This window comes from Echiichthys vipera (assembly GCF_963691815.1).
Source record: "Echiichthys vipera genome assembly, chromosome: 8".
In the NCBI taxonomy this organism is placed as follows: Eukaryota; Metazoa; Chordata; class Actinopteri; order Perciformes; family Trachinidae; genus Echiichthys; species Echiichthys vipera.
The window spans coordinates 15,483,206-15,504,927 of NC_139833.1; the positions used below are offsets into that span (position 1 = coordinate 15,483,206).

The 21,722-nt window shown below is 43.4% G+C and overlaps 1 protein-coding gene across 1 annotated transcript; it reads right to left on the bottom strand.

The window, feature by feature from the left end:
* Positions 1-212: 212 nt before the first annotated feature.
* Positions 213-10,923, bottom strand: LOC310950416 (ataxin-1-like). The gene is made up of 3 exons (XM_083918218.1): positions 10,667-10,923; positions 4,581-6,644; positions 213-3,388 (listed from the first exon to the last, which is right to left on the bottom strand). Exons 2-3 carry the CDS (start codon positions 6,375-6,377, stop codon positions 2,693-2,695), a joined length of 2,493 nt encoding a protein of 830 aa, XP_083774344.1. The 5' UTR covers positions 6,378-6,644; positions 10,667-10,923; the 3' UTR covers positions 213-2,692.
* Positions 10,924-21,722: the final 10,799 nt, after the last annotated feature.

A 21,722-nucleotide genomic window follows, 5' to 3' on the forward strand; every position in this document is an offset into this window, starting at 1 on the left:
CAACTGATGAAACAGTACCTCTATTTGTAACAGTGAAGAATATAAGACCACATCATTTTTGGAGAACAGTCACTGGGCAGTGTTTAGCCTGAGCAGTCAAACACAAACAGAAGAGAACAGTCTGGGTACTGTTTTTTTTTACAATAAACACCAGGGAGTTATAAAAGGATAATGGCTATAATAATAAACTGTAGTTCATATTCACACATACTGCATGTTACAATGTGCAAGTCAAATTCAACTGTGAAGAGGCCAAATGTATGAAGATGTTCCCAAAGAACTGTAGCACATTCATGAACATTAGATCAATACCTGAACTTATAGAAACGATAGCAGATACCACTTTATATTGGTGAGTTAATGGAATGATTGAAGGAGGCGCTGTGGCACATACAGTACATAGGCTACATAAGGGTTAGAATATCTATAGACACACTGTACACTCTCTAGGATACAATTTACTGTACATGATCAACTCTCGCCGACTGTACAACTCTCTTTCATTTCTATATAGTAGTTCTATCAGTCATCAAAAATAAAGTTGAGATAGTTTGCCCGAGATGTGTTTACATTCCCTGCCCTGGTATATAATGTATGCTCTCATATAATGTATGATAAACCTGTAGGACAGATGAAAAACAGTCAGTTGATTATTTTTATTGTATCTAACAGCTGAGAAACAGGGACACCGCCATCGCCACCACCACTACACTCCCGCTGGATGCTTCATCAAAGTGCTGCTGCTCAGAACACACACACACACACATACATGTGACTGTGGACATGCACATATCTCAGGCCGTCTGCCTACACACACACACACACACACACACACACACACACACACACACACGCTGTTCCTGAGTATGAACTGTAGTATATTTATTTTGGCTCTACTCTAAGAAAGAAATGACATGTACAATGATTTAAGAGAAGGAACGCTGTCACGCAAAAACAGCCGTATTCTAATATAGCAGGCATGGACTTAAGAAAGAGGAAAATGGTTTCAATGGCAAAACCATAAAACCATGTGCTGCTGTGAACTAGATAAATATATATCAAATACCATAGTTTCTGTTACGAAAGCAATAGGATAGGTCAATAGAATGGGAAGGTACCATTTTTCCATCAATAAGTATATAAGTAATATGCCATTTTTTAATCGTATGCTGCGTTTGCATTTAAAGTTGCTTTAGTCGATATTTTTACATTGACAATGGAGACGGTTCTGCGTAATGTGAAAAGGGAGAGCTATATAAGCAGCCCTGTGGTTCCTCTCAGCTCTACAGAGCTATTTATGGCCTGCAACATTCTCTCACTGCTCTCATCAGGGTTGATTTTGTACACTGGAGGAAGTTGTTTTCATTGAAAAAGCTCTTATATACCCATTCAAAACTGCCTGCACACAGCACCAAACAGTTGAAAGTCAAAGTTAGCCACTAAGTGGTGATCAGGATGGAAAATTTAGCAACTTATGGGCCAGAGCTTTCCCTCAGGAGCTGGTCAAGACCAAAAAAAACATCTGCAACAAGACTCCAAATAAATGATGATCGATGTTGCTGGATGAGTAAATGACACAATTGTTTTCCAAGTTTGCCATATTAGCTGCACTGCTCCCAACTGGCCATAAACATGTATTAAGTTAGCCAACTATGGTTTATATTGCAAAATGAGTCCATACATAAGTAGGCTAAAGACTCATTAGATAGAAAAACCTTGATTTTTCCCTATTTGTACAGATTTGAAATGCTGCACGTAGCAGGGCTAAAGATGGGCATTAACTAGTGGTACATGCTGTCCTTGAAAGGAATTATGAGACTTATGAACAATCAGGAGAAATTGGCTTCAAAAGGAACTTCATCAGAGAAATGCACACGTGTGCAACTGCTGTCACACACACACACACTGCAAACACAATGGTTTCAAATCCTTAACTGATTGACGAATAATTAAATGATTTACATTCAGGCCTTTTCAGTTGATATTTGCAGGTTGTCCTGACGACTGAGCTTGTAGCTACAGCCACACAAACGCAACTTAATTCTGTGCTTTGTCTGACAGATGTGCAGCAAAACACACAGGCCAGCGCACAGATTTTCAACGGTATGAAAATTAAAAAGAAAACCTCATATGCTCATTAGATATACAAGGCAGCATGAGATAAAAGCCATGATTATTGAGCATTGTCACTGAAACACCAGAGGTCTCTCTTTGTCTCCAACCACTCATAAACGTCACCACAAAACAAATAAACGGTTAAATAAACAGGATGAGGGTTAAAATATGGTTACCCACTTTGTACACACTGACATCGGGGTCTGTGCTTGTTTGTGTGATAAGAGGAATGGTCGACTGCTCAGCATCAAAGAGGATTAAGCCACGTGACAAAGGAGACCCCAGTTTATGATACGCCACACACAAGTCAAATGTCTCTCAGCTGTCCGACTGCCATTCATACTCAACATTCACGCTGCATTCATTTTTGCTTCCAGCATTGATTGCACTAATCTCGTGTGTGATACCACTTAAGGTGCTCTACTGTACTTCATCGTAGATGTCAGACTTGTGTGAAAGAAAGGAAAATGTGTAAATACTGTGTAAACTCAGCCTATATTACAGTAGTCTGGATAGAGAAGAGAGAGGGGATAAACACAAAGCAAACCACAGGTAATCAAAATTCCTTAAATTTGTCTCAACAGTCTATTCTTCTGTTCAAGCACCTTTCACTCCCAGTACTGGAGTGACCCTCTATGCTGATTTTAACCTCCTGAGGGATGAAGGAGGGTTTGGGCAGAGTCAGAGGAGGCTCCTCCTCAGCTCTCTCAGTCTGGTCCCGCTCCGGTGCTGACCAGCGCCTCTTGCGGACTGTGGATCTCTCTGGATCCCCACATTGTATTTTGGTAAGAGCAGCCATGTCTGTTTTCACTGATTCCTGTCTTACTTCTTCATTCCCAGAGACTGCCAGCATTGGTCCAGCTCCATAGATCCCCTCCCCTTGTCCTGGATCTAGTCCCAATCCTGGGGGTAGCTCTAGTCCTGGTCCTGGTCCAGAAACCTGCTCTCTCTCCAGCCTGCCTGCACTGGAAGCCTTCATGAGGAGGCCACCGTTTCTGCCTGCTACGTTTGGACTTGCACTGTTTCTTATAGTGGCTTCCACACTGTGACAGGAGTGAGAGAGATGAGCGGTCTTCAGCTTGGTTTCCAAAGACTGGCTGTCTGTTAGTGAAGTGGTCCTCAAGCCACGGAGGGTCAGCGAAACGCATACATCACCCACACACAGCTTAGCGCAGGAGAGCTCAAACTGTTGGGTGGTCCTGTCTGGGCAGCAAGACGACCAGCCCTGGCCAAATACAAAGAAGGGATACTCCACCAGCACCTCCACACACACCTGGAGATGAGCACAACAGACACAGTTAGCTTTTAGCTAGATACAGAATGAAATGTTTCTGTAGGATTTATAAAAGAAACATCTGTTTAAAGCCACTATGGTTACATTTGTGTGGGGTTATGTATGTTGGAAATCCTTCTGTTGGCATAAGTTTTTGTTTGTAGAACAACAAGCCTCAGGCCTTTTTCAGAGAACATATTTTGACGTGTCACAGTGGGAACTCAGGTGTAAATAACATGTATGATGGCTGAATTCCAGATTAGGGGTCCTAGTACTGGGCCTGCTGGCTCGCTGTCACACTGTCAACGCTTACCGTGTCACTTAATAGAACTGTGCCATTGTTAATGTTATTATTTACACCTGTGTTTTTCCTGCTTTGAAAATTCAAAATGTCTGCTGTGAAAAGAGTCTATTGGTGCAGTCTATTTTAGAGCCAGACCAATATATTGACACAGCTATTAAATGCTTATCTTAACACAGATATATCAGTATCGCTGTATATGCAGTACAGAAATTCACTGACAAATGTATTCTTCATGAAAAAATAAACTTTTAAGTAAATTTCTCAGTACAATTCTTGAATAACCATATTCAGCAAATCCTTATCAAAAATGTTATGTATTCATGTTAAAAAAAAACTCTAATACAGATATTGGTATCAGCTTCAGTATCAGTTGGGTTCTGGAGCCCTTTACAGACATGGGGTCCGTAACACTGATGGATCCATTTATCTGTATAAGTAATAATTGGACCTTTAATAGCTACATATATAATGTAAATATTTTGACAAATGCTACACAAGCATGAGCAGTGTAGGTACTGCTGGAGAACAATCAGTAGGTTGGAAAATAATGACATGAAGGAAGAAGAGTTCTGCATCAAAGATGGATTTCATGGAGGTTCATTTTTGCAGCTGAGGGCCTAATTAAGGACCACAGTGAGCATTTAGGGAGCTCAGCCGTGTTTATCAAAAATGGATCACTTCATACATTTCCTCATCCATTTCATTACATTTAGACAGAATATAGAATTACGGTGACTATTCCTTTATGTGTGCATTGATATCTGCCACAGTGGCTTTTTTAATAATATCACTGGGGGGCGCCAAATACTTTCACATTCTATACATAGTGGCTTTAGAAATTAAACTCATCATTAACCATATAAGAATAATGAAGGAGGAATAATTTACCTGGGCCTTGAGCTCTCCCACAGAAAACTGTATGACCACAGCATTAGGACTCTGTCCACTGTCAATACGCTCAACAGTGCTGGAGTCAATCTTCAGCTCGCTGCTAATCTCAGCACTCTGGATAAAGTCCTCCGTCTTGAGGTCCTCCACACGCTTCAGCTCCCCGTCAGCCAGCTGGATGATGGAGCCTCGCATGAAGAATGGAGGAAGCGCCACAGGGGAAGAAGAAGAGGAGATGGAGTGGGAGGCTTGGATGGAAACAGGGGCAGGACTGGGGACAGGAGCAGGAGTTGGGGAGGGAGCTGCCGCCACTGCAGGAGCCGGGTTTGAAGGCAGGACCGGCATCACCGGTGCCTGTGCTATGGCAGGGGGTGGTTGATTTCCATCCGGCCCGAGCGCCTCACACTTGGACAGAGCTGTGGCCAGATAAGCGTGCGGCATGGCAGTGGATATTTGAGGGGTAGTTGTAGCAGTCAGGGCGCTGACGGTACGACTGACCTCAATTTCTGTGCAGTTATTGGTGCCGCTGACTGGGATGAGGAGGGACTGACCGCTCGGGATGACCAGGTGCTGAGGCAGTGCCGCATGGTAGCTGACAGCATGCTGATTTGAACTGGTGATATAGCCAATTATTGGCGGCTGTGTGGAGGAATAGAGACTGGCTGGCAGCTCCTCGTGGGGTAGAGTGGTCTGGATGACTGTATGAGGACCAACAGACTTAACCACATCTGAGGAAGAGAGGGAGGTGAAGGAGGAGGATCTGGACACTGGTTTCCCCAAACAGATTCCCCCTTTCTCGGTCTGGACAAAGGAGATCTTATTTGAGCCGGTTTCACGTTCAGCTCCATGGTTGGGCTGGGCCAACAGCACCAAGGAGGTCTGGAGTCCTGCGTGGTTTTGGCCGTAGTCTGCAGGCAGGAGGATATGTCTGGCCTCATAGTTCTGGACCTGCTGATGGTTCACTTGATGACTGTGAGTTTTAGTTTGTTTGACCATCTCTAATTCCCCGTTCAGCACGCCCTTAGAATGCCCCTCTGGTTTCTTTCCAATCGAACCATCAGCGTACTGAACCAGCAACTGGGAGGGGGCAAGAGTGAGCGTTTGAGGGAGGACAGCTGCTTGAGGGTGGAGCTGGAGGTGGGCCGTGGATGAAGTGACAGCGTTTCCGCTAACGGTCAGAGGTGTTCTGCTGTCCAGGTGAATGTACTGGCTGGTCACTTGGGGAGAGTTTGGGAGCGACACAGGAGCCAGTTCTGTGGGAGAGAGGCCTATTTGAAACTGCTGCTCCCCTTTGGTGTTGGGGGAGATGAGAGCAGTGGTGTAACCATCCAGGTGGGGACGCTGTCCTATAGCAGAGTTGTTAGATGCAGAGCTAGTATTTGTGGAGATAATGTGAGAGGAGATGTAGCCGGCATAGGGCCCAGAGCTGATGAACTGAACGTTGGGCCCCAGCTGAGCAAACTGGATTGTCCCGGCCTGCTGGGGAAGGGCCGTGGGGTAAACTGCAGGCAGAGAGGCCAGGGGTACCGCAGACAGAGGGGTGGCCGAGGAAGGGATAGAAGTGGAAGGAGAAGAGGAGGAAGTGGAGGAGATGGGATATCTTGGGCTCTCTGCGTCCCTGGATTTGCAGCGTTCACTGGCTACACTTGCCAGCCATGCTAGATTCTCTGTGTGAGGACTGTCAGTAACCACTGAAGCCGGAGGTGTGGCTACTACCACCGGCCTTTGCTCCAGCGCCAGGATCTCACGCTTCTTAGGAGGCAGGCATCCATTACTCCGCTCCTGGTTGGATTTCATTGTGCCAGTGTGGTTTTAATATCCTCAGGTAGTAATTCCGAGTTCTTCTAGGTCTGTCTTTCTCACTCCACTCACCTCAATGGTTATGTGCAGCGGACGGCCTAGCTTTGTGCTGGGTGGCTCAGGTTCTTTTTGTGTTCACTGGAAGACAGCTCCAGGTCTCAGACCAGAGAAGATGTAGTCACTCCAGCTCAGGAAATGAGCTCCATAGACTTCATGAGGAATCATGTCTGACCGATCCACCTCTTCCACAAAGTCGGCAGGAATCTGATGGCAGAGAAAAGCTCAAATCAGATAACACGTAAATGTCCACACCACATGTTGTACAGATTTCTAAGCCCACTTAGGAGAGATTATGGAGCTTTATAGATAAACTTTCCTTTACTTGAATTTCAATTCAATCTCATTAGTCTTATTGTACTGCAGAACTAGCTCAGTAAGTACAGCCTGTGTTTATAAACCATATTCACATAATGTTCCCTGCAAATGCAAAACAGCAAACACCAAGATACTCCACTCTTAAAAATGCCCCCCACTTTCATATTTTGGTCAAGGTGTTGTTCTTTGTTTTGCCACAAGGTGGTACCTGGTATTACGACTGCGTCTCATTCGTCTAATGCACTTGAGCACAACATGTAGGCCATACTATGTGTACACGTTTCTCCACGAAGAAATAGTTGCCTCTCGAGGATCTACATGGACTAATCTGTCGAAACTCAACCGGTCTTTCGATGGGTAATGATATCTGACATACAAGAAACTACAGTACAATGGTGTGTGTCATCATTTACATAACATGGAAAAAAAGCTCTTTCATGTTTTTCACCACCAGGCTGGAGTTTCCTGAACTACTGTGTGTGTGTGTGTGTGTGTGTGTGTGTGTGTGTGTGTGTGTGTGTGTGTGTGTGTGTGTGTGTGTGTGTGTGTGTGTGTGTGTGTGTGTGTGTGTGTGTGTGTGTGTGTGTGTGTGTGTGTGTGTGTGTGTCTGTGTACATGCTCACGTGTACAGGGTAAGCGAATGTGTGTTGCTTGCTGTTGGCTGTTATCTTGTTCCAGGCTCTAGGGTAAGAAAGTAGAGCAGAGTAACAGCCTCAGAGGAGCTTATTGTTTTGTCTTGCGCGGATTCGGTAGGGCTACTGAAAATATAACATCCACCTCCACACAGGAACTCTGGGTCAGCGGGCACGTTAGAAAAATAAAGTGAAATCAATATGGCTTAAAATTTGATTATGGAACATTCAGCAAGAAGTGTAAATGGGCCTCACTGAAGTGCTTCAAAAATATTTTAACAATCGCCTTCAGCCGTACCCCCTTTAAGCAGTGTTTTAAAATCCAAGGGAATACAAAGTGGACAACATACAATGAATGAGTAGGCTCTCTTAGAGTTTGATTTAGTGAGAGGCTAGGTGAAGGCTGAGTTTAATGAGTACTGGAAAAAGCTCTTTATTCGCAGCAAGAAATAGGGGAGGTTCAGTGGAACTCATGACGTATAGATGGTGGGTAAGTAAAAGGTCTAGTTAGTGAACTATGTCAACAAGCTACAGCAGCAACTAGCCATGATCAATGTTTAATTGCAGGGCTACCCCAAAATTCAGTCTTGGATACTGTAATTCTTATGCATGCATTCATGCTCGCTGACTTAAAACATGCACACACAAACAATATGCAGTGCATCTATTATTTCAAACAACAATAAAATGCAGCCTTTAGCTTCCCATGGGCTCAAGTTTCTTTTTCAGATGTACTGTGCTTTCCCTGCAGGGTTATCTGTGGGTCAATGCACACAACTCTGAGTTGTTCATTAGCCAGAGGCACCACAGAGATGGAGTGTATGACACACACTCACACATCCATCCATTAATTTTCTCCCCCTACATTCCATTCAGAGGTGCCGGGCTATTTGACAGTGCTAAATTGTATTTTCATATTACAGAGAGAGGGTTCGCTACAGCAGGCTACCACAGACATGTTACATAAAGATGGGGGGGACCCCACAGAAGTCTACCATGTTCAGTTTCTATTCAGATGCATCTACATCTAGTGCTGCCTTTGACAAGGTCACAGCATCCAGAAGCAGCAAAAAACCTCCGTGCCATTCATCTAACCGTACAGCATAGTAAATCCACCAGATGTAACAAAGGGGGGAGCAGCAGAGCTGGAGAAACGGAAAGAGGAGAGTGAGGGGGAGGAGAGGGAGGAAGGCAATGTAAGATGATAGAACTGTGTAGAAGGAGGAAAGAGAGTAAGAGGGGGGGAGTGAGAGAAGAAAGAAGATTAGGAATGGGAGAGGAAGAGAGAATGGGGAGAAGACAGAGCGCTGCTTCTTCTGACCCACATTGAGCAGCGCCCGCAGCATCAGAGCGCCATAGCCCCCGCCTCGCTGAGAGGTTCCCGATCAGCAACACAGCCGCTGCTACAGCCGCCGCTACAGCCACTGCTACACTGTGCAGCATCTCTCTGTGGCAACAACCCCACCTCAGCAACACCGTGTCAACACTGTAATGACATCACATCTGAAGCACAAGTATGATTATAGCCGCATTGGAAGACAAAGCCAGCATTATCTGATTTCCAAACGCCACAAAAACAGTTACTTTCAACAGACCAGCAGATACAACAGAATGCTCTTAAAGAAGGTGTCTTTTCCTTTCCTCATATGACCTGTACACAGCTGCACTCTATGCACATGGTCACACACACACACACACACACACACACACACACACACACACACACACACACACACACACACACACACACACACACACACACACACACACACACACACACACACACACACACACACACACACACACACACACACACACACACACACACACACACACACACACACACACACACACACACACACACACACACACACACACACACACACACACACACACACACACACACACACACGGTGCAGCAGCCAAATGCCTCACTAGATTTTCCAGCCTATTATTAGAACACTGACACCAACAAACATACGGTCTATGTGATACTACGGAGAACAAAGGCGAGCTTTCAAGACATGACTGTTACACTGAGCCAGACAGCCCTGAGTCAGTCCCCTGGCCCAGGACTGTCACCTCTGAGACATGTATGGAGGGATGACAGCAGAGAGCAAGTAGGGAGGAAGGATGCTCTCTGTTCCGTTCATCACACTGATGCTTTTGAGCCTGACGGATGTGATCCGCTTTCATACTCCCTCATAAAAAGCCACACAAACCAGAGATATAGGTTTTTCCGCTGTCACTCTGCACGCAGGAGGGCAGATGACATCTTTTCATTCAACCTCTCTGTTGTTTCCAGGTGGAAAGGCACCCCCAGCAGAGTTACATCTCCTCTCTTTACGCAGCAGTCGCCAGCTCCTCCAGTCCCCCCGCCTTCACTCATTCCGCCTTGAGCCCGGAGTCTTCTCTCGTGCTCCCAGACCCACTATTTACTCCTCCCACTGATCCATTGCTCCATAGCAATAATATTTCTCTGCAGCAGCATGATGCAGGTGACAGAAAGGCAACAAAATTATTTTGTGACAAAATATGTAAAAGATTCATGCAAAAAGCTATAAACCTGGAGTGATAAACCTGTTGTCACTACTGCTGTACACCATGTTTCACCTGCTAGACCAGTCATAGATACACAGTGAATACCCTGTACGGCAAATGGCTATATATAGAAAACAAAAACATCATTATCAATCCGTGCTCTGGCATGAAACAGAGGGGGAGGTACTGTGGAAGACAATATGTACGTGCGTGTATGTGTGATTTGCTGCATATAAACAGGACCTCGACTCAACCCCTATTATAAACGTAGCTGCTTTACCACAAAGCTGATCAATACAGTGTACTGCTTTTCTAATAACCAAAAGAGCCATTTTACTGCCCATTCTCTGTAAAACAGTGGTGTCTGTGCCTTTAAGAGGCGGACCGATCGTGTGGCAGACTAAAGCAGACAGTAAGAACAGGCAGTGGGTTCAGGCTGTTTGTCTTCACAAAGACTCCAGAGTTCTGCATCACTGCCCAATACACACCGATCGCACAATATACAAGCAGAGCGGATGAGCGCAACTACAACCAAACAGGGTCAGTGCATGCTGAAGCACACAACTGTGACTCTGGACAGATGCTGTGACTGTAGCCTCTGGGGGCTTTAGAATGACAGTGAGAGCGCATGAGTGTAGTAGCAGAGCAGGAAAATACTACTATGCCACAAATCAAGAGGAAAAGACAACCCCCCACCCCTCCTCCAGTCCTCTGGTTAGAGTACTAAGAATAGCTCACCAGTCTCTCCACAGCCACTGCTTGCAGAGCCTGTCCAAGGATTCTTCCTGCCTCTCAGTGTATTTGTGTGTCTGTGTGTGAGTGCGTATGTGTGTTGGAGACGTGTTTCCTAGGACTCCTCTTCCTGAATCTCTCCTTTGTGCCGATCTCCTCTCCTGGAGCCTGTGCTGTTGCTGCTCCAGCTCTGCCTTCCTTTCTGGACTCTACCGTTTGGAGGCTATGCTGCTGCTGCTGCTGCTGCTGCTGCAAAGGAGGTAAAGGAGGTTCCCCACTGCTGAAGCTAACACCAAGTCCTGTGTTCAAGGCTGCTCCAACGCGTGTTATGCAAGGCCACCAGACCGCCAGCTCCCTCTCTGCCTGGCTGCTTCTCTCTCTCGCTCTCTCTCTCTACCTCCCTCCCTCCTCTTTCTTTCTCTCTCTCTCTCTCAGTACTCCAGTGACACAGCTCCTCCCCCAGCCAGCCTCATCAGCCGCATCAGGTATTCATTCAAAAAAACACACTCTACTTGGCATAGCGCCCAGACTACGCTCACACAGAGAGGGAAGGAGGGGGAGGGAGCAACAGACGGAGGGAGAGGGAGGGAGAGAGCGAGAGGGCTGGAGGATCAGAAAGCATTTGCTCAGACAGACATACTGCATGGATGTGAATAACTGTGGGATATTCACTTCGGTGTATAAATGCAGAGACACTAACACATGCACGTTCGCAAACCGACGGAGGATTAAATTGTCCAGTGTGTTAGCATGATGAAGCCGTTTTAATGCACTGCTTCCTTCTTGTTCGTTTCCTAACCTGCCTTGTGAGCTGCTAAACAGAGTCTCAACCTGTATTCAGCTGCAAAGTGACTCAGTGTAACCTGCCACCCCTTCCCCAGGTCTCCCTAGGCCTCCCTATCTTTTCCCCAGAGATAGTTCCCTCGAAGCAGGCAGGCAGCGCTGATAAACACCCCCTCACCCAGCCGCTTGGCACCGGGGCCGTCCTCACCCGAAGGCCTCCTCCTTATCCTGTACAGCATACAGCAGCAGAGTGAGCCAGGCTGCAGTGGCTTCACCAGAAGGCCAGCCAGCTATCTGCTCCTCTGCAGGCGAGACAAGCAGGGTGTCCCCTCCATCCAAACTGTGGACTATAGGGAAAACACAGAGAATGTGAAAAAAAAAACCCACAATACTACTACTACAACAACAAGCTTAGTGAATAGTATTACACCCACAAACGCTCTTGATTGGGTGGGAGGGTTCCTAAACTTTCTCACGGGTGCATTCTGTACAACAAGAGATGTAATGTGCATAGCTATAGGGAATTGTGTGCAGGAGCGTCTGAACTGCATATTGAATTTATTCCTTGCATTGGGAACTACATAACCACCTCATTAAAGTTTAATTTGGATAATTTCTTTCTTTACTCGTCAACCTACTTGGCCCAGAGCTGGACTCAACCAATGCAACAGACACACACACACACACACACACACACACACACACACACACACACACACACACACACACACACACACACACACACACACACACACACACACACACACACACACACACACACACACACACACACACACACACACACACACACACACACACACACACACACACACACACACACACACACACACACACACACACACACACACACACACACGCACACACACAGGCACACACAAACTCAGGAGGATCTTCAACAAACACTGCATCCCTGTTTAACTCCAACCCAGTAACACACTCAGACAGATACTAGTACATCCCAAGGAAAGAACACAAAGCACTCACAAAAGCAATCTGGTTTATGCTGTCCAATGCAACGAGGAATGCAAAGATCTCTACATTGGAGAACAAAACAACCACTGCTTAAACGCATGGCCCAACAGAGGAGAGCTAACTCCTCAGGCCTGGACTCTGCTGTCCACTTACATCTCAAGGAGAAAGCCCACTCCTTTGAGGACAACAATGTCCACATCCTGGACAGAGAGGACAGATGGTTTGAAAGAGGAGTAAAAGAAGCGATCTATGTAAAAGTAGGGAAACCATCGCTAAACAGAGGAGGAGGCCTGAGACACCACTTATCTCCAATTTACAATGCGGCCCTTCCATCTCTTCCCAGGAGATTCAACAATCTAACCTCAAAAAATAACTGTTCACAAACGGCCTCCTGTGACTTCAACGACTGTCGTTATAACCCAGTAGAGCACTAACGAAGTCGAAACCAACTTCTTCCAGTGAGAAACATGCTGTCTCGAGCGGGGAGACTAGGAGGATTGATAGAGGGGTTGGTCACAGAGGAAAGAACAAAGTTGTAGTCATGACAGCAGACATTGACAATGCATCAAATATGGATGTTGTGGCAAAATGAGCTACAAATTCAAAGGCATGGATGCTTCAGGCACATCTTCAACCTAACAGCACAGAAAAACATTCACCACAGATTCAAGGTGGGCACCCAAGTTGAGTGTCATCAGTTCAGCATCTGACCACACACACGTGACAATCTCCCCTTCTGTTCCTGACCTATGGTGTTGAATTATGTCCAGAAAAGTATTTTTGCTGAACATTATGATGTTACAGTGAAGTTGACAAAAATATAATCAGTTCATCCTTGAGTCCAAGTGGACGTTTATGCCACATTTGAAAGGCGTTCCTTAGATATAGAATTCACAAGAATGGAGCAGACGAGCAGACAACCCGAAAAACATTAGACAAAAAAAATAACAAGAACGTGCTGTATGTCTTCCTTGACAAAGGGGCTACAGCCTCCTCTACCTACTGTAACTAATGTTCCTTCAAAGAAACCTACCAAGCCAATGTAAACCTCAGGACAAAGCTATCCATCCATTCATCCATCCATCTTCAACCATGAGGCGGGAGCTGATCCAAGCTGACATCGGGCGTGAGGCGGGGTACACATTTGACAGGACGCCAGTCGATCAATCAATCGCAGGGCAGGACCGAGCAACACAATCCTTTATGGAAATAAACATGACAGAATACCATCATGAAGCATGAGGGCATCTACAAGGGACTTAGAATTTCATTGCCTTGAAATGTCTCACAATGCTATAAAATGAAGGTCAGAATAGTGTCAGCCAAGGGGGCTGAAATAAGCTTCCCTGTGAGAATTCACATGTCCAGCTGGAGTTGCATGGAGCACAAATTTGCACTGAACTGAGTAGATCCAAGAGTGACACTGCTTTAAGACGGAACGGTCAAATCGCTGTTTGCACCTCTATCTAAGATTTCTTGTCAATTTCTTCATAGAATCAATCATCTTCTACACCTTTGTTGCCTGCTAGATGTCACTCCTGGTTTTCGGTTACTGTATCTACTGAAAAAACTTAATCTTTACTGAATCGAACAACAAACTGCACCGTCAGTCCACATAAACATGAACAGCCTTAAGCTGCTCAAGTTCCCTGTATGTTGCACCCCATTAACTACAATATGTTCCTGCCAATACTCTTGAAAAAATACCTAGAGTATAAATTATTGAAAGGTTCTGAGCTTGTCTCCCCTTATTCCCATGTATGTATGCAGTACTGGTACAAAGTTATAACGCTGAGGTTACCAGAAAGTCTTCAACGCTGATCAGGAATATTTGACTTTTGTTGACAGTTTTTCAGATACTAAAGATACCATTGGATGCTGACAACTGTAGTCCAACCTGACAGAAGGGTTTTGCTGGCCTGGTTGCGCGTAACTTTTTACTCTGAGCACACACAACTAAGTTTTGCATTCCTCAGTGGTTTGCACACATAAGGAGAGGGCGTGCTCCAATCCCTAATAACATCATCGTATGGATATTAACTACTGAAAGCTGATGATCATGTGAGCCAGAGTAACAGTAGTATAAACGGTGGTAAAGTAAAAAATAGTCATGGTAATAGCACTTGCAGCAGTAGCACCCTGCCTCACCATCGCATTGCATTCCTTCATGTTTAAACACACAGATGTCTCTACTCACTGCCTCTGCGTGCTCTCTCTTGCTCGTACACAGTAGCCTTCAGCAGAAAACACAACGAAATCTCATGTGGGCTCCAGTTGCTGCAATTTGCATGACCTTTTACTGCAAAGCACAACACAAGTTCCAATTTAAGTTCTGGGTGAACTTTTTTTTTTTTCAACCACAGTCCTCACAAACCTCAAGAGATAAATCGCATTACCTTGAAACTGTTTAGTGTCCAGAGAGCAATTATCCAAGCATCCTTACCCACATGCTGTTCTGCATCCTCCCCATTACACTCCCTGGGTTTAAGTGAGCCTCCTCTCATGCAGCAGACATGTCCAGACATGTAACACACACCCATGCACACAGCACAGCACAGGACAGGGAAGCATGTGCATGATGCAAACACACATGGGGAATGGCAAGCTCTTTCCCACGATGTGCGAACGCTCTAGTTGTTTGCACTCATTCATCATTTTTCAGAAACATTTCCAAGAACACCCTTTTAAAACAATTAGCAAACATCCTGCAAAGTTCGGTTCAGGCACTAGCATGAAGTTGGTGATTGTTTGATACATTAAAATAGTAGTGGAAGAAATACTTACTTCTGATACTGAAGGCGACGCCTCCTAATTTAAAAGCAAGCTAGCTATTGTGAAAATTAGCTTGCTGCCAGGTTAACTAGCTGTGTTACATCGGTAATATTAAACCATTGTGTAAACAGACACAGCTGTTGTTGTGTTGAGACGTGTTCTCTATTACTGACTTTCTTATTCTCTTTTGAACAGCCCCATTTTACATTTTTAATAATAATAATTGAAGATGAGCTATGTTTGTCCTAAGTGGACTTAACCAGAGATCTCTAACAGGGGGTCCCCAGAGTTACTGCAGGGAACAAGGCAAATTTTTAATCTTTACAACAGTTTTTTGTTTTTGTTATTTTCTTTAAAAATGTGTCTGAAACTAACGTGAATACAACGTTTTATTAGCAACTATAAATTCGTGGGGAAAAATACATTTACACAACCTTGATGATAGGCTTACTGGTTTATAGGCACTAAAGTGACCATGAATATGTATGAATATGTTAATAATTATCATTGTAATATCTTAGTATTGTATGCACTATATAAAAAAAAGAAGCTGGGTATAGGTATCGGCCACTATAGCTGTTAGGCCCAATTTAATATGCTGCGATTGTAGTAGGGGTCCCTACTTCACCTCTCTTTCAGCAAAGGGGTCCTTGACCTAAAAAACTGAGAACCCCTGGACTAATCCATGTGCACATTATAGATGGGGGAAGGGGCCCTGAAAAGCCTCTAATAAGGTTTGAAATGCATCTTAATAACTATTCAACCAATAGTAAATAGTAGTTAAATAATGCTAATAATGTAAAACTCCAAAGTTGCAGATAAAAACTAACTTTTAATATCTAGATTTTGAGGGCCTTCCCCAAGGTGAGGCCAAAGTTAGTCCAACTATTCCTCTCAAGCAGGTCTGTACCCCAGGTATACAACCAGCAAAGAATAGCAACAAAGCCTGAAGAAATATGAAAAAAGTAAGTTTTGGAGCAAAGTTCTGTAGCCTATGTGAGAGCAGTCAACCATGCATTCGTAACAAAGAAGAGAAAGAAAAGTGAGGTGTGGGTGGTTGGATTAGACGGGCATCTGGTATCAGAGCGGGAGGTAAATAACCCTGGCGCAGTTCTGTGTAGGAGCAGACCTGTCTCTGCTGTGGCGGGCTCCAGTTTGGAGGGAACAACATGCATACTCCACGCTATGTGGGGAGAATGTGAAAGCGCTTGCTGCCATGGCAACAAGGCAGCTCCACAGTCTCCAGTCCCCATTAAGAAAGATGGGTGGCAACGTGGCTATAGCTCAATGGTGGTGTAGCATGACACGCTGAAAGAGCCTATTGAAAGCCAGTGAATTCAGCAGTTAATGAAAAGAGCAAAGGGACAGCGAATCCGCCAGGCAGGTGACACTGACCTCACCTCTTTATTTGGGTCCATGCACTAGTGAGAGGTGCGTGAATATTACATCTTCTCAGCATCACTGTTTTTATCAGTACACTTTTTGCTCAAAATCTATGGGACATTGGCATTAAATTCAGCTGTAATTACAATACGCCATTTGTTGAGTGCTGCCAGTGACCTTGAATAGACTCCTTGAATTAAATGTCTAAAAATGTAATCAATGATGGTTAAGCAAGGGGTTGGACCTCTGAAAACATCCCATTTTACCCTTGTAAAGAAAACAGTGTCCCTTTATTTTAAGGTTATTATAAGGTCAAGGTCCTTCTTTCACAGACTCCAGGAAATGGTTATCTACACAAGCCTAATGGACTGTAGTGCAATATATAATACCTTTATTACTGTGTGTGTCATTTCACATCAGAAGGTCCAAGTTTAGAAATGTTTTGTTTATTCAGCATCTGAATGATTTCCTACACAAAACAAGTGCAATGTGTTTCGTACGTAGTTGAGGTAGTGGCTGCTTGATCTGAGGTAGTAGGCTCCATCAAAAAAGATTACTATTACCCCTTTCTACATACAACTTACAAACAAATGTATTGTATCAACCAAAAACACATACATTTTATTCTGTCCTCAGAATAGTACATGTTGTATTTATTCATTCATCTTCAACGGCTTGTTCCTGTCGGGGTCGCGCGGGGGGGCTGGAGCCGATCCCAGCTGACATGTTGTATTTATGTTCCTAAGAATAACATATTCCACCAAACAGATCATTTGAAAGTCATGCTTCTCAGTTAAAGGATTGTGGTTTTACCTTAAGACATCATTAAACTGCTCTGTTACATGTAGATACTGTGCATGTGGTGAAAGCCAAATACAGCAGAACAAAACAGATTTCATCCTGGGTCTGTGTGCCAAGACTTCATTCAGCTGAAAATAGCAAGCCACTGCTTACGCACATCTCCACAACATAGTTTAGGCAACTGAAGGATTGGGTGGGAGTGATTTGTGGAGGAGGAATACAACAAGTCCCTGAAGGAAGTTAGCAGAGTTTGTTCAAACACATGAACCGAATCAATCACAAAAACACCAAATGGTGACATAATAATAATAATAATTATAATAATGAGTTAATTTGAAATGTGCAAGCAAGAAGCTCTAAAGATGTCTGCCGGAGATTTGTGGTTTAACAGAAGAGCAAATGAGCAAAGGACACTCTCTTATATTATCTATTACATTTTATAACATTAACGTCATTACAGAGTAACTGTTACAAGTAGTCAACATGGATCCATGCTGTTTCTTTCATAAGTGCCTGATTGGGATATTCAAACGAGGAACCAGGGCATCATTGAAATGACCTCAGTGACCTCGGTAAAAGCCTGCCCACTCCGCCCACTGAGGTGTAGGTTCAATACCAGATTCCCACAACAGAGGGCAGTGTATGGATCTCTTGACCTGCAGCTGACAGTCGGGTAGATACTGTACATTGATCTTTAATGCAAAAATATGTCTATCTCAACATTATGATGACTATGAAAACAAACTAATACTTGTATGTGGCTACTTCTTCTTATGTGTACATCATCTTTGCTGTTTAGGAAATCATATAATAACGATAAATAGACCGATTCATAACGATTGAGAAGAGGCTACTGAAGTTTGTCCAGCTTGGATTCTGTGGTATATTTCAATATTTATCGCCTTCATACACCGCCACATTATAATGTAAAGATATCTTAAAACTAAATAAAACCATAGGAAATGTATCACCACATATATTTAAAGCTGTTTGGAAAGTGAATATAAATCAAATATTTCATGTTTACATGTGAAAAGAAAAAGACAGAAAATAGGGAATGACAGGCAGCAAGAATCACATCATCGTGGGCAACAATAGGCTTTGCACTACAATCGCTGTGGAGATTAAACCGTGTAACAAATAGATATGTAGTAAAACCCTAATTTAATGCAATTTTAGGTTGGTTCTTAATCGTTCAGACTAAAACATTCAGATACCACTCACAATCGGAAAGTCTCAAGGGTGACCAAAACAGATATGTCCTTTTTCAGCTGTCATGTCTGTTTGAACTAATGAGCTAGTTTAATAAATCAATCTTTAATTAAATGCATTTGAATATGTGATTTAAAGGTCAAGCTCAACCATATTAAATCACATGGTTTTCTTGAGACTCAAAAGCTGCAGAAAACTGTTACTACTTTCTCTCTGCTGGTCAGATGCTTTTATCAGGACTAGTTTATCTGCTCTTCCTTTTTTTCTCCATTATGATTACATTTAGCTACGGCCTTATTTCTGTTTAACAAACTCAGTCCCTGAAATATCATAGCATCAAAGTTGATTTTGTTCTGTTTTTCCATTCAAAGGAAACAGGAGAATGCATGTCAATTGGCAGCTAACATTAATTAGCCAGAGTACTTGAATTTTCATTTTTCATCTCTGTTTTCTAGTTCTCACAAAGATTTTTTTTGCCCACGAAAAAAAACTATACGCCATAATACATTTTTATATAGTACAGCACTGATGATGAAAATGTCTGCGTTACATCGCTACATCAGGCTAAATGTTGGGAGAACATCATTCCTTTGCCATCTCTTTGTTTGTTTCTCTGTCTCTTTAAAGGTCCTGAGAGTGTTGTGTTGATTATAATGCAACTGTTGCCAGGCAAATATATGCAGCACCTCCTTAGTCCAAATCAGTGGTGAAGTGGAACCAAGGCACAATCTCTCTTGACATGAGGGTGAATGTCAAAAGTTGCAGAGCAGCTTTTGAGATGACACACGAGGGAAATGTATTGGCCAGTTTCTACCCGTCAGTTTCTCTTCAAACATACATATGTGTGGAAAATGCCCATCAGATAGTGTGTTACCTTAAATCACTAATCTGCGAAGGAGAGAAAAAGCTGAATGTCTCTGCAGTAACCAATGCAGCCTCCATGGTTGTCTTGACAACTCATGTCTTTCGCTGCCTTTAGAAGAAATCTATTGTATTAAAAAAAACACCCAGACACCTAATGTTATTATTTTATAGAAAATAGTATGAATGCTTTAAGCTACTGCTCTCCCTCGACACACTCAAGGTCTCTCTTGGTGCTTCATCACTCATCCTGAGTTTTTACTTCCTCACTTCATATTCACATCTACCTTTATACCATTTCAACACCAGGCAGCAAACGAATCTAGAGAAGATTATTCATATCCTTACTCTCATTTATTCACTTTCTTAATAGTTCATTCATAGTCAATTGGCCATTTAAACTGCATCCAAATGGTACAGTGCTGATGCCCACATCCAGTTTAAATTGGCTGCCTGGATGAAAATAGTCAGGGTGAGGAGGGCAGCTGGACTTAATTATTCACTTTTTTTAAAGTGTTACCCTCCCTGCTTTATTAAACTTTCCAATGGACTTTCCCCTTGACTGAGATAAAGAAATAACAAACTCACAAAAGTGCGAAAGTAAATAATGACTTTAAGGACACAAAATGTGTCATTCACAGTGAATATTTTAGTCCGGTTGAGCCCAGACTGTTTACCTTATCCCTCTGCCCTGTATGTGGCTCTGACACATGGCTGTCAGAGAAAGCTGTGAGCCCTCCATGCTGCCTGTAGATGACTCCCTTGTCAAAAAGAGCCCGAAAGAGTGGCAGGAACTCAGGCTGGACACCTCACCAGTTCAATGCCATATGGCATGCCATGTGGCAGCAAGGAACTAGTTTTGTGAAGCACGGCATCAAACAACAGACAGAAAATAAAGAACCAAACAGACTAATGTTTTTGCAGTCAGTAGCAGTGAGGACGATAAACTCACCTTACTTCTTAATGTCTGAGACCACCTTCTTAGTTTAGGGTGATTTATGATCAAACAAAGTATGGATGGACCTTACATTGATTTTTTTTTTTGGCGATAGCAGGAATAACTCTCAGCACTGCATCATTAATGCCATATTAGGATTCCTATTCTTAGACACAAGGATGATCTTGACTGTGGTAAGGATAATTTATTTGTGTTTTTAATGATAACTAGTGCTAGGGCTGCATGTGAGGGTTATGCAACAGCAAGTAGCATACTTTTACATAAATGTCTGTTATAATAATTGTAGTAATAATTGTTCCCTTGAGCTTTTCTAAAAAATCTTCCTCCTTCACAATCCCTTTGGATACGAGCCAGAGCATGTTGATGCAAAAATAGATTACAAACATGCCTCAACTCCCAATAGAGCTACAGTCACTCATCAGTGTACAGCGCAGTAATGGTAGTGGATGGTGGGTAGTGTCTGCCCACACTTATCTGTTCTTGGTAAAGCCCTTCACAACTATGAGTTATATTATTCCACTGCCTACAGTAATGGCATGGTGCATGGCAGCATGTGTGTGTGTGTGTGTGTGTGTGGGGGGGGGGGGGGTCGGGGTCGCCCTATAATCTGGAAGTACCATCTGTGGCTGTCAGCTGAAGCTGCCACTTAGTGGGCCTAACACAATCACCACTGCCAACAATTGGAGCTTCAACAGTCCTCAGGTAGCATGCCAGAAACGTCAAAGCATGGGAGAAATGTCTTGAAACATGTGCTCACCGTTTTCCTGATATAATGAATTGTTCCTTTTTCTTTTAAAAATATAATTACTTGACACTTTTGGCAATATTGTCTTTTTTTACACTATTTTGTTAAAAATGAAATTGAATGATTTGTTTTCTGTGCAGACGGTTGACTGTGGTTCACTTTTTCTGTGATGATCATTACACAGATTTAAAAGATTATGAAAGCAACAGTACTGTGGGCTTATTCTGCACTGCATGATGCATCTACCAAGGAAGAGTGTTGTCTGCATGACTGACAAATACACACTAGGTGGAGCCAAACTCCTGTGGAACATGATCGCTTTGTGTTTTGGAATATACCATTTTTTACAATTTCAGCTTCTCACAAGACAGCATGTAATCAATTTAAAGTACTGTATATATGGATTACAATGAATATGTTACCAGGTTCATATATTATGACACATTTAACTGGAAAAATATTGAAGCATCATACTAATGAAATAAAATAATTTACTGTGGGAGTACATCAGCCAGCAGGAATAACTGCATCATATTTATATCATCTACAGCATT

Bases quoted from the DNA above. Each gene is read 5' to 3' on its own strand.
- LOC310950416 (XM_083918218.1), bottom strand. From the start codon at position 6,377: ATGAAATCCAACCAGGAGCGGAGTAATGGATGCCTGCCTCCTAAGAAG. The intron at 3,389-4,580 runs GTAAATTATTCC...GCTCATCTCCAG, and splicing joins TGGGAGAGCTCAAGGCCCAG to GTGTGTGTGGAGGTGCTGGT.